This window comes from Manis javanica, chromosome 3 (assembly GCF_040802235.1).
Source record: "Manis javanica isolate MJ-LG chromosome 3, MJ_LKY, whole genome shotgun sequence".
Taxonomy (NCBI): Eukaryota; Metazoa; Chordata; class Mammalia; order Pholidota; family Manidae; genus Manis; species Manis javanica.
This window is the reverse complement of record NC_133158.1, coordinates 38,893,155-38,905,961: the sequence shown is the minus strand read 5'-3', so window position 1 is coordinate 38,905,961 and position 12,807 is coordinate 38,893,155. Positions and strand designations below refer to the sequence as shown.

At 41.0% G+C, this 12,807-nt stretch overlaps 1 protein-coding gene across 22 annotated transcripts in view; it reads left to right on the top strand.

Annotated features, from left to right (window-relative positions):
- The window catches only part of DIP2A (disco interacting protein 2 homolog A), a 123,714-nt gene that overhangs the window by 70,358 nt on the left and 40,549 nt on the right, over nt 1-12,807 (top strand). For all 22 annotated transcript variants that reach the window (XR_005062772.2, XR_005062774.2, XR_005062773.2 and 19 more), the window contains 5 exons: nt 6,811-6,902; nt 10,221-10,331; nt 11,676-11,799; nt 12,132-12,241; nt 12,650-12,752. Coding sequence is in view for 15 of the 22 variants with exons in the window: in XM_073231178.1 (XP_073087279.1) it covers nt 6,811-6,902; nt 10,221-10,331; nt 11,676-11,799; nt 12,132-12,241; nt 12,650-12,752 (540 nt within the window). In the remaining 7 variants the exon portion in view is untranslated. The remainder of the gene's footprint in view (nt 1-6,810; nt 6,903-10,220; nt 10,332-11,675; nt 11,800-12,131; nt 12,242-12,649; nt 12,753-12,807) is intronic.

Genomic DNA, 12,807 nt, shown 5'->3' with positions numbered 1-12,807 from the left:
TATATGTATGTGTATATGTATGACCTCTTCTTTATCCATTCATCCGTTGACGGACACTTTGGTTGCTTCTATATCTTGGCTATTGTAAATAATGCAGCAGTAAACACAGGGGTGCATATATCTTTTCAAATCAGGGATTTTGTTTTACTCGGGTAAATTCCTTGAAGTGGAATTACTGGGTCAGATGGTATTTCTATTTTCAGTTTTCTGAGGAACCTCCATACAGCTTTCCACAGTGGTTGCACCAATTTACATTCCCACCAACAGTGTAAGGAGGGTTCCCATTTTTCCACATCCTTGTCAACACTTGTTATTTCTTGTCTTTTGGATGGTGGCCTTCTGACTGGTATGAGGTAGTATCTCATTGTGGTTTTGATTTGCATTTCCTTGATGATTAGCGATGTGGAGCATCTTTTCATGTGCCTGTTGGCCATCTGAATTTCTTCTTTGGAGAAATGTCTGTTTCTCCTCTGCCCATTTTTTAATCAGGTTGTTTACTTTTTGGTGTTGAGTTAATTTTACTATTTTATTTTATTTTATTTTATTTTTTATTTTATTTTATTTTATTTATTTATTTATTTTTATTTTATTTTATTTTTTAAGAGGGCATCTCGCATATTTATTGATCAAATGGTTGTTAACAACAATAAAATTCTGTATAGGGGAGTCAATGCTCAATGCACAATCATTAATCCACCCCAAGCCTAATTCTCGTCAGTCTCCAATCTTCTGAAGCATAACGAACAAGTTCTTACATGGTGAACAAATTCTTACATAGTGAATAAGTTCTTACATGGTGAAACTTTCTTTTTTTGAAGTCTATTTTGTTTGGTGCAACTCCTGCTTTTTTCTCCCTATTATTTACATGAAATATCTTTTTCCATCCCTTCACTTTTAGTCTGTGTATGTCTGGGTTTGAAGTGAATCTCTTGTAGGCAGCGTATAGATGGGTCTTCTCTCTATGCATTCTGCCACTCTGTGTCTTTTGATTTGTGCATTTAGTTCATTGACATTTAGGGTAATTATTGATAGATATGTTCTTACTGTCATTGTAGGCTGTAGATTTGTGGTTATCAGAGGTTAAGGGCAGCTTCTTTACTATTTAATAGTCTAATTTAACTCACTTAGTATGCTATTTCAAACACTATCTAAGGGTTCTTTTTTTTCCCTCCTCCACTCTTTATAAATTAGGTGTCATATTCTGTACTCTTTGTGTATCCCTTGATTGACTTTGTGAGTAGTTGATGTAATTTTTCATTTGTTTAGTAATTAATTGGTCTACTTCCTTTACTGTGGTTTTAATTTCTCTGGTGACAGTTATTTGAGCCTTATGACCACTTCCATGTATAACAGTCTAGCCAAAATACACTGGAGAGGCTGTTTGTGGGAGGTAAATTCTCTCAGCTTTTGATTATCTGGAAATTGTTTAATCTCTCCTTCAAATTTAAATGATAATCTTGCCGGGTAGAGTATTCTTGGTTTCTGGCTGTTCTGCTTCATTGCATGAAATACATCATGCCACTCCCTTCTGGCCTGTAAGGTTTCTTCTGCGAAGTCTGATGATAGCTTGATGGGTTTTCCTTTATATGTGATCTTTTTTCTATCTGGCTGCTCTTAACACTCTGTCCTTGTCCTTGATCTTTGCCATTTTAATTACTATATGTCTTGGTGTTGTCTTCCTTGGGTCCCTTGTGTTGGGAGATCAGTGCACCTCCATGGCCTGAGAGATGATCTCCTTCCCCAGATTGGGGAATTTTTCAGCAATTACTTCCTCAAAGGCACTGTCTATCCATTTTTCTTTCTCTTCTTCTTGTACCCCTATAATGCAGATATTGTTCCATTTGGATTGTTCACACAGTTCTCTCAATCATCTTGCCTTCCTACAAATCATTTTTTCTCTTTGTGCCTCAGTTTATTTGTATTCCTGTTCTCTAATTTCTATTTCATTTGTCATCTCCTCTACTTCATCTAGTTTGCTTTTAAATCTCTCCATTGTATTTTTCATTTCAGATACTGTATTCTTTAATGATTATATCTCATTCCTGAATTCTTCCCTGAGTTCTTGAATATTTTTCTATATCCCCGTGAGCATGTTTATGATTTTTATTTTGAAATCTCTTTCAGGAAGATTGATGAATTCAGTTTCTCTTAGACCTCTTTCTGATATTTGTGGGATTTTGGTTTGAACCAGGTTCTTTTGATGTTTCATGTTTGTATGTGGCACCCTCTAGTGCCCAGAAGCTCTGCTCTCTGGAGCTGCTCAGCCCCTGGATCAATGTCAGGGGTTGCAGGGGAGTGGTGCTGGTGCCTGTTGGGAGGAAAGTGCTGTTTCCTGCTTCCCGGCTGCAGTGTCTGTCTCCACTGCCATGACCAGTGGGCTGAGCACACAGGGGAAACCTCTATGCTTTGTACTTGTAGCTGCTGCCATAGGCAGGGCCACCCTCTGGCTGGCCTGGCACAGAGGCAGGGACAGCTGATTTTCGAGCTGGCTCCACCTGGGAGAAAGGCACAGCAGGCTGTATATCACGGCAGGGGGCCTCAGAGCTGCATAGCCAGCCTGGGGTATGGAGCGCCTGAAGCTCCTGAAAGTTCCCAACCTGGTGGGCAGAGTGCAGCTGGATAATTTTGTGTTCTTTGTGGGGACAGGTTCCATGGTCAGTGTTTCAAGAAAGACAGCCATCTGTCCCACTCTTGTTCCCACAGTGCCAACTGTGTCATAAATGGAGTTCTCCACACCTGCGTGGATCTGTTTGGGGTTCTTTGTTTTATTCTTGATTTATATCCTATTCTTCCTCCAGTACCACACTTTCTTAATTATTGTAGCTTTGTAGTAAACCTTGATATCCATAGAGGAGGTCTTCCTGTCTTGTTTCCTTCTCCAAGAGCGCCTTGGCTATTCTTGACCTGTGTATTTCAGTGTCAGTTTGAGAATTAGCTTGTCAAATGCCAATTCTGGTTTCTGGCCGTTCTGCTTCATTGCATGAAATATATCATGCCACTCCCTTCTGGCCTGTAAGGTTTCTGCTGTGAACAAAACAAACAGACCAGAAAACATCCAAAAAGACATACCTGTTGTGATTTTTATTGTCATTGCTTTGAACAGTTTAGAAATTAACTTCCTAGCATTATGGAGCCTTGTAGCACATGGCCATTATATGTACCTATACTGATTTGAGTAGTTTTCACTTCATCTCAATAATATTTTATAATTTTCTGTAGGGAGACTTTATGTAGTTTTTGTTAACACTTTATCTTAGGTATGTGGCATGTTTATTTTAATCTTATTGTAAAATCATGTAAAATTTTTTATTTGTTTTTTATTGCTGGTATACAGAAATCAACTGATGTTTGTATATTGTTTTATCTCACAACCTTGCTGATTTCAACTGTAAAAGATTCATAGTTCATACAGCCATGCATCTTTGAATGATGAGTTTTGTTTCTATTTGTTTTACCCCTTGCTGCCTCTGATGTAATAGCTGAGGCTCTCGGTAAGGAGGCAGGTTTACTCCCTGACCTGCCTCTTGCCTCAGAGAGAAAGCTTTCAATACATGACCATTATATCTCCTGGAGGATTATTAAAAGTGCCCTTCATCACACTAGGGAAGTTTCCTTTTATTCTGAATTGGAGATTTTTTAAATCATTTAAAATCCTAAGTGATTATTAAATCTGTTTTACATTTTTTCCCTGATAAAATGTTAATGGGTCAAAAGAAACAGAGACAATGCTAGGAACAGAAGAAAACTCCCAAGGAATTAGAATTAATGTCCTTAGAAACTTACATCCATGAGATAAAACCAACATATTTTAGATAAGAATAATCAGAGAAGAAAAGAAAGAGCTCTTAGAAATTACACATATGATTAGCCAAAATTATAATGTTACTAGAATGACCAAAACTAGGACAAAAAAGAAGAGGTAAAATGGATGTGAAAAGATAAGAAAATTAGAAAATCACTTCTCGTAGTCCAACATTCAACTAAAAATAATTTCAGGAAGAGAAAACAGATAGTGGAGAGGAAGTTATTTTTTAAAAATACCAGAAAACATGTAATTAGATTAATGGTGCCCCCCCAAAACAAACAGACCAGAAAACATCCAAAAACTAAAGCCCATGAGTTTTTAAATGGAAAAGGCCCATTCAGTAGTTCCCTAATGAACAAAGTGTAAGACCTGTGCCAGGGTACGTTATCATAAAATTTAAGAACATAAAGAAAAGACCCAAAATTAAAAAAATTAAAAAAATTAAAGAGAGAGAAGACCCAAAGAATTTCCAAGGAGAAAAAGCAGATTGCCTACAAAGAATCAAGCAAAAGAAGGTATAAGCCTTCTCAACAGCAAATAAGTGAATATGGTTTTCAACATAGAATTGTATAACCAATCAAAGTATAAGTCAGAGTGAACACAGAATAAGTAAATTTACACACATGTGAGGTATCAAATTTTTATCTTTCATGAACCCTTTCTGTAGTGGATGTAGCCTGATAAAACAAAAATATTGGGGGAAAAATGTAAATGAGGCAATTATGTTGATTTTCTGTTTGCATTATTTGCAAACCTTTGTGCATTCTTGGGATAAAACTAACTTGTTCACAATACATTATTCTTTTTATATGTAGCTGGAGTTGTTTGGAAATCTGTACCTATTACAGTTGTTAACATCTTGAATTGACCTTTTTATATAGGGAAAGGCAATAGTATTTTGAGTTGAATTTTTTTTTTCATTTATTTCTCAGGTTCCACAATTTACTCATTTTATAACATTGCCCCTGAGTTTAATATTGTTTACATTGAAATTTGAGCATTTTTCCGGAGGACTGACTGCTCAAACTGCATGTGATTACACCACAGGAATTTGAAAGAGGCTAAATTACTTTATTGTTATTCCTTTGGTACATTGCATAGGGTGAATGTCTAAGCTGTTCCCAGTTTTGGGGGTAGACTCAGGTTTTTCTTTCTTCCTCCTCCATTATCACCCCTGTTTCTGTGTGCCTTCCAGACACCTTCAGTCCTCCCTACCTGCCCTTTGTGTCTGCTCCTGTTTCCCTAAATGAAGCTCTCCATTGCTGAGTGCTCACTAGGGCTGGGCTCTGTACATAGACACCGCACACAGGAGGCGTGGTGGGCAGGACCTCATGGGCTAAGGGCTGGGTCATGAGGTCCACATGCACCAGCCCAGCAGCTGACGGCTCAGAACTGGCTACCCAGACATCCTTCTGACTGGCTTCTCCATTTTTTTTTGTACTTACACTTTTTTTTTAAATTAAGGTGTCATTAATACACAATCTTATGAAGGTTTCACATGAGCAATATTATGGTTACTACATTCACCCATTTTATCTATTCCCCCCCCCCCCATTGCAGTCACTGTCCATCAGCATAGCAAGATGCTGTAGAGTCACTAGTCTTCTTTGTGCTATACTGCCTCCCCGTGACCTCCTGTATTATGTGTGCTAATCGTAATGCCCCTCAATCCCCTTCTCCATCCCTCCCCACCTACCCTCCCCACCCCCTTTCCCTTTGGTAACCACTGGTCCTTTCTTGGGTTCTGTGAGTCTGCTGCTGTCTTGTTGCTTCAGTTTTGCTTTGTTCTTATACTCCACAGATGAGTAAAATCATTTGCCTTTCTCCGCCTGGCTTATTTCACTGAGCATAATACTCTCTAGCTCCATCCATGTTGTTGCAAATGGTAGGATTTGTTTTCTTCTTATGGCTGAATAGCATTCCATTGTGTATATGTACCCCATCTTCTTTATCCATTCATCTACTGGTGGACACTACTGATGCTTTCATGTCTTAGCTATAGTAAATAATGCTGCAATAAACATAGGAGTGCGTATGTCTTTTTGAATCTGTGACCTTGTTTTCTTCAGGTAAAAGTCCTAGGAGTGGAACTCCTGGGTCAAATGGTATTTCTATTTTTAGTTTTTTGAGGAACCTCCATACTGCTTTCCACAGTGACTGCACCAACTTACATGCCTACCAGCAGTGTAAGAGCCCTTTTTTCCACATTCTTGCCAATACTTGTTATTTCTTGTCTTCTGGACAGTGACCATTCTACCTGGTGTGCAATGATATCACCCTGTGGTGTGGCATACATTTCCCTGATGATGAGTGATGTTGAACATCTTCCCATGTGCCTGTTGGCCATCTGTACTAGGGCCTTATTTTTAGATGACTGATTCAGTATGTTGATATGCTTTTGTCCTTTTAAGTTCAATTGAAGTGATCTTACAGGAATTACAGGAGTCTTACAGGAGTTACAAATCCATAACTCAGGGCTGACTGGCTTCTCTAAGTGGGATGGAGACTTGGCCCACCTCATGGTGAAGGGTTTAGTGGGTTACATACATATATATGTTGTTCTTACAAAGGGTGTAATTGGTATTTAATGGCATGAAAATGCATTCACAATCAATGTTGATTTTAAAATGTAGAACAAAGTACAATCCCATTTCTTGAAAATTATATATAAATGTATATATGTGTTTGTATTTGTGTATGTGTATATATATATATACATACATAGCAGAAAGAATGCTAACTTCTTTCTGCTGGCTTTTCTATATTCTAAATTTTCTATAATGAAATCCTGTTTTTTTTATTAAGAAAAATAAATCTGTAAGTTGTTTTTAAGAGAAAACTATGATGTTCATTACAGTAATGTGCAAAATAGTTACCAGTTGGAAAGTACCTGAATTTCCAGTAATAGAGTAATAATATGTTATGGGGTGTTATGATTGTTACATTAAATGTTAATTATTAGTTTCTTAAATTTTACATTGCTTAGTATTTTTATTTTATTTTAGGCAAACTTTGGAGTCGGAGTTTAAAACTAGCTTATACTCTACTTAATAAACTGACTAGTAAGAATGAACCACTCCTTAAGCCTGGAGACAGAGTAAGTAACTAGAATGTCACTTTACGGGAGCGAGCCAACAGAGCCCTCCAAACGTGTCTCATTGAAGTCAGCATTCTATCAGTTGGTTGACTTACAGCATCAGCACAGGGTTTAAAGGTGGTGCTGTGAACACCAGCGCCAGCCCCGCCGTGTGATGTAACAGTTCTTGTGATGTCATGCCCAGCCAGAGGCAGCCTCTTTTCTCTGACTTCACATATGTTGATTTTAATAAAATTAGCTGTTAATAAATATTCCCAGTCTTAGGTTTTATGAGGAAACACAGACCTTGCTCTGATATTCTCTGTGTTTTTTATGTCCATCTTCTCACCTGTTCCATGTGGCCAGCCCACTCCTCCTACCTGCCTGCTAGAGTGGAAGGCAGAGGAGGGCAAGAGGCGGCTTCCTTGGACAAGTGCCCAGTGTCATTGGCAGGAGCCTTATGGGACTTTAAATTAACCACAATTAAGTAAAGTAAAAACTTATGTTCCTGTTGCATGAGCCATATTTCAAGGGCTTAGTATCCACATACGGCTTGTAGCTACCATGTTTGGTAGCTTAGAGAGAATATTTCCATCCTGTAGAACGTTCTTGGGACAGCAGTGCTCTAGGCAAACGGAGGCTGACTTGAGTAACCCAGGGATCCCAGAGGCACAGGATGGGAGACAGAAGAAGGTGGTGACAGTCAACCTGCTTCTCAGGACAATCCCCTGGCATAGAGGTGCCTGTTGTCAGGTCACCCACAGTGGGCCTGTAAGCCAACAGCTGATACAGAGTGGCAGTGATTCAGAATGCCTCCCTCTTTGGTATGAACCAGTGAGCAAAGGCACTTAGAGAGGGAGACCCCACGTGGAAGGAAACAGCCAGGGGAAGGAAGGAAAACATGGGGAAGGAGATGGGGAGAGGAGATGGACAGGCTTGAGCAGGAAACAAACTTTTAGAATACCAGTATTAATATCCCTGGAGATCTAAGATGTAAATCAAGAAAAAGACGCCAGTAGGGAGACCAGGAGACAGGAAGTGGGAAGGAAAGTAGTGCTGTTAGGCTTGGTCACGAAGGCCCAGCACCTGATGGCTGGGAGCCCCAGAAGGAGGACAGAGAGCCAGGAGTAGAAAGCCTTAAGTGACAACAGTGTGAGACCCTGGAGCTGGAGAACCTTCAGTGCCGAGGGGAAGGGCCTGTGGCGGGATCTGTGCTGCAGCACAGCCCCACCGCTGTGTGAGACCAGCCCCAGAAAGGCCCCTCCCAGCACCCAGAGGTGTGCGCCGAGGTCAGCAACCAGGCTGGCCTTGGGGCTCACCAGGTACCACACCAGATGGCACCAGAGCGATGCTGGGATAGTTGAGAGGAAATACGATTTTCACCTGCAGTTCTATTCCTGCTGATTGAATAAATGTGAGGGTGGTGTAACCATTCTGAGACATGCAGGTCTCAAAAAAATTGGACTCCAGTTTTTTTGGGATGTTCCTAGAGGATGTGCTTCAGCCCGATGAGTGAGTGGGGTCAGGCATTCCCGGGTGACCACCAGCAGGGGACTGAGGAGCAGGCCGGACGGGGCTAGGGGGAGAGAGGCCCCAAGGTTGGGGCAGGACTTGTCAGCAGCTGGAACACATGAGTGCACCTGACTGCTGATTCGGAAGATGCTACTGATAGGTTTTTGATACATCTGGTGGATCATTCTAGAACAAATTGGCCAGTAGCTACCTAGAAAGCAAAACAGGTGGGAATGGCAGCAACTATTACCATCAGAAAGAAAGGGAATGTGAACTTGGCTGTAAAGGTGTAAGTAGTACAGAATTGATGCCTTCTGATGTGTTGTGCTTTAAATGAATCTGAGAATTACTAATTGATTTTTCTTGAAAAAAATTCTCGCAAGTACACAGTCTTCCAGATACTTAACTTGGAAGAGAAGCAACATGTTTAGGTTGATTATAAAAAGATTGACAAAGTCACAGTGAGTTCATTACAGATGGGCAGCAAGTCCATCCTCCTTTAACAATATGCTTATAAAAGCGAACAAATACAATTCTTTATCATGAATTTCCTAAAGACATACTTTTTATACCAGACATCTAGTCTCAAGGCTATAGGTCACAGTTCTGTAATAACTGTTAACATCAACTTTTGAAAGAGAGCTTTGCCCTTCTCAGCAGATGAGCTTGTCAGAAACTTGATTCCCAGACCTCAAGTAAAGAAAATAGGTAAAGCTTAAGCATTGTCTTACGAAGTAGAGGGTAATTAGTTAGCCATCCATTGTTTTGTCTTCTCAAAGGCCCTGTGTTAACAGTCTACTCAAATACTGTTTGGACTTACGGTTTCAAGCACACCTACTACAATATTTGGGGCTTATGAAAATGTTAGTCCATGAATAGCATTTAATTTAGCCAGATATTGTAACAGATGGAAATTGGGATGATAAGAGAAGAGACAGGGGAGGAATGCTGAGGGCTAAATAGTCAACTAAATAACAGGAAGTAAAATTGATACCTAAATATCTTCAAAAATAAAATATAGCAGTATAAGCATGATATTTTAAAAGATGAGATTAAATAGCAAAAGGAAGATGTAAAATATTTTAAAAGTGGTTGCCTTGTGGAATGGGGAAGAGAGGATCATGGAGTACTTTTCATTAGTAATGTGTGTTATTTTAAATTCTGTGTTTTAGAGTTTTTTTGGTAAAAATAAAATATTTAGATAAATCAAATCATGCATATAATTTAAAGAGTGGCAGCATGGTGACCAGGTGGGAATAAAGGTGGGCTTCCTGTGGGGACTCAGGGGGAGGGAGCAGCTAGGGGCCCTCCGCTGAGCCGTCCTATGCCCACCACCCTTCCCTGCTAGTATGTTCAGGTCTTGAGTGCAGATCTGTGCAGTTAGGACTCTGCTGTCCAGAGTTTCCTTTTGGAAGATATCTCAAATAGAATTTGATTCCTTGTTGGTCAGCTGTTCTCGCCCTGACTGACCGGTGGGGGCGGGGGGCCTCCCCCTCGAGGTGCTGCTGCCGGGTCAGCCAGCGTGGATGGGGCTGGACTCGCATCCCACGGCCAGACCCCACTGGGCTGCCTTCACATGGGGATGTTAAATTGTTCTGCGGCATGTTGGAGTGAAGCCCTCAGCGTGGAAACTATTTATTGAAAGTTATATGGCTGAGGAAATTTAAGGGGCAAGAATTGACCCCCAAATTGTATTTTCTGGACCAAATTTGAAAAGCCATAGGATGACCTAAAATGTCTGAATTTTATCTGATCAGAAGTTCTAAAAGTTGAGATGACTGAATCCTTCCCAAGTAGAATCCATGGTCTTTCTTTGTGCTGCTGTAGGTGGCGCTGGTGTTCCCGAACAGTGACCCGGTGATGTTCATGGTCGCGTTCTACGGGTGTCTGCTGGCAGAGCTGGTTCCTGTCCCCGTAGAAGTGCCGCTGACCAGAAAGGTAGCGAAGGGGGCTGGGTCCCCGGTGCTGCTCGGAGGTTTTACGTCAGTTCTGGTGTCTTCCTCATCCCAGGGGGCGTTCAGGCAGGAAGGTGTCTGCTTTGGACAGAAGAGGAATGTAGGCCGGCCAGGAATTCAGAGATACTAGATTGTCTGCACATACTCTTCTTTGTGTATTTTGTTGGTGAGAGAAACTTTTAGAAGCTATAGATGGAGCTGTTACAGCACCTATTTGAATTTCCCAACAGAAATGATGCACATTTTTGGGAAAAAAATTTTATTTTCCCAAAATGAAATTTGGAATTTGACAAGATTTTGAAAAAATCTTGAAAAATTTTTTCTTCCAAGAATCCCTGTATTCGAATATCTGTTCATCATATGTTATCCTTGCGATATACTGGATTTATTTGCAAACTTTACTTTTAGATTCTTGGGTACTTGTTTATCAATAATAATTTTCATTTCTTGGAGATAAATAAATCTTATCTCATAGGGATAGTGTTGAGTATAAGATGGAAATTCTCGTACGTTTCTGTTTGCTTATTTAGCAGCATGCAGTTTTTATTACAAATATTTAATGTTGGGGACTTGATGGTGTTCCAGGTCGCTAGTACATTTTAGGTATAAATATCAATAGTCTGATTATTGAAAAAAATAATTAAAATTTTTTTATATATAAAAACCATGTATTTTAGAAAAATAAGTTTCCTATATTATCCCAGAGTTTAGGCAGTTGCTAATGTGAGCATTGCCAGCAAGAAGTATTCATGAATCTAAAAGTAAAGTTTGCAAATAAAGCCAGTATATCAAAAGAATAATGTATATGATGAACAGAAATTTGAATACAGGCATTCTTAGGAAAAAAACTAAAGACTTGTTAAGCTTACCAGAGGAAAATGACAGAACTTTACTGAGGAATGTATATAAAAGACTTTCCTGAAAGGCAGTGTGCATTTCTGTAGGGAAATAATACTATTAAAGGTCAGGCCTCCAAATATTAATCTGTAAATTTCTACACAATTCAATTGGAAATTTCCATGCCATTATTTTTGGAGTTTATTAAAATGCTGCTGAATATAATTTGCAAGAAAAATCTTGGAGAAATTAGCCCATTATCTAGAACTTTATCTTTCACTGCAAAAATATATATTCTAATTTAAATATAATTATATTTCATTTTCATGAAAATGTACCATATACATTTGGGATTGGATTGTTCTGGAAGTTTTAAGAGGGGTGAAAGAAAAGGCCTCTGCCTTGTGAGCGTGGGCCAGAGCACAGAGGGCCCTGTGTGGCAGGGCCCTGTGTGGCAGCTCCCTGAGCACCTTGCTGTGTCCCTCCTCAGGATGCTGGCAGCCAGCAGGTCGGGTTTCTGCTGGGCAGCTGTGGCGTTGCCCTGGCCCTGACCACGGATGCTTGTCAGAAGGGCCTACCCAAGGCACAGACTGGAGAGGTGGCGACTTTCAAAGGTGGGCCCGCAGGGAAAGGGGGGTCAGCATCGCTGCTGCCCTCGTCAAGCCACTCCGAGGTGCTTTCTAGCAGTTACACCCTATAGAGGCTAAAGGGTCTGCAGCAAAATGAATCCTCCCCTGACTCAGGATCTAGACCTACCTGTCCAGTATGGCAGCCGCTGGCCAGAGACACCTGTGAAATTAAGTATAATTTCAAATTATACTTTCAAAATAAATGAGGCTGTGACTCCTGTTTCAGGCATTCAGGAGCTAGTGGCCGGGCTGTGTACTGGACTGGACAGCTGGGCCCTGAGTCACCTGTGCCATGTCCTCTGTCTGCATCCTCACAGGTTGGCCCCCCCTTGCCTGGCTGGTGATTGATGGGAAGCATCTGACTAAGCCCCCGAAGGACTGGCACCCGTCGGCCCAGGGTGCAGGGGCTGGGACCGCCTACATCGAGGTACCAACCTTCTGTGACTCAGCATGCTAAAGTGGGCTTCATGGGCTTGGGTCTTGGTTTTCCTAAGAGTGAAAGCTTTTTTTTACATTACAGACTTACACTTTGTATGTTTTATCTTCATCCCAGAACATAAAGTGTCATGGAAACTACCTCAGACCCTCTGAGGTTCCACTCAGCTAATCTCCCTTACTGGCTCCAGGGCTGTGGGCATTTATGAGGGAGCTTGTTTGCACTGTTGCCCTCAGGCTCCAGCCCCAGGACGTGCCCCAACTTCATCTGGGGGTGTCACCTCGGGCCAGGGTGCCATGTGAAGTGCATGCCAGGACTGAGTAAAAGAGACGACCCACAGCTCATCTGCTGTGGCCTCAGAAACATCACATAACAGATTTACTTCTTGAAACCTTTCAGTATAAGACCAGCAAAGAAGGCAGCACAGTGGGGGTGACAGTGTCCCACACGTCCCTGCTGGCGCAGTGCCAAGCTCTGACCCAGGCATGCGGCTACTCCGAAGGTAAAGGTGTGGGGGGTCCTGGAAGCTGTCACTGTGCATCAGACTCAGCCCTGTA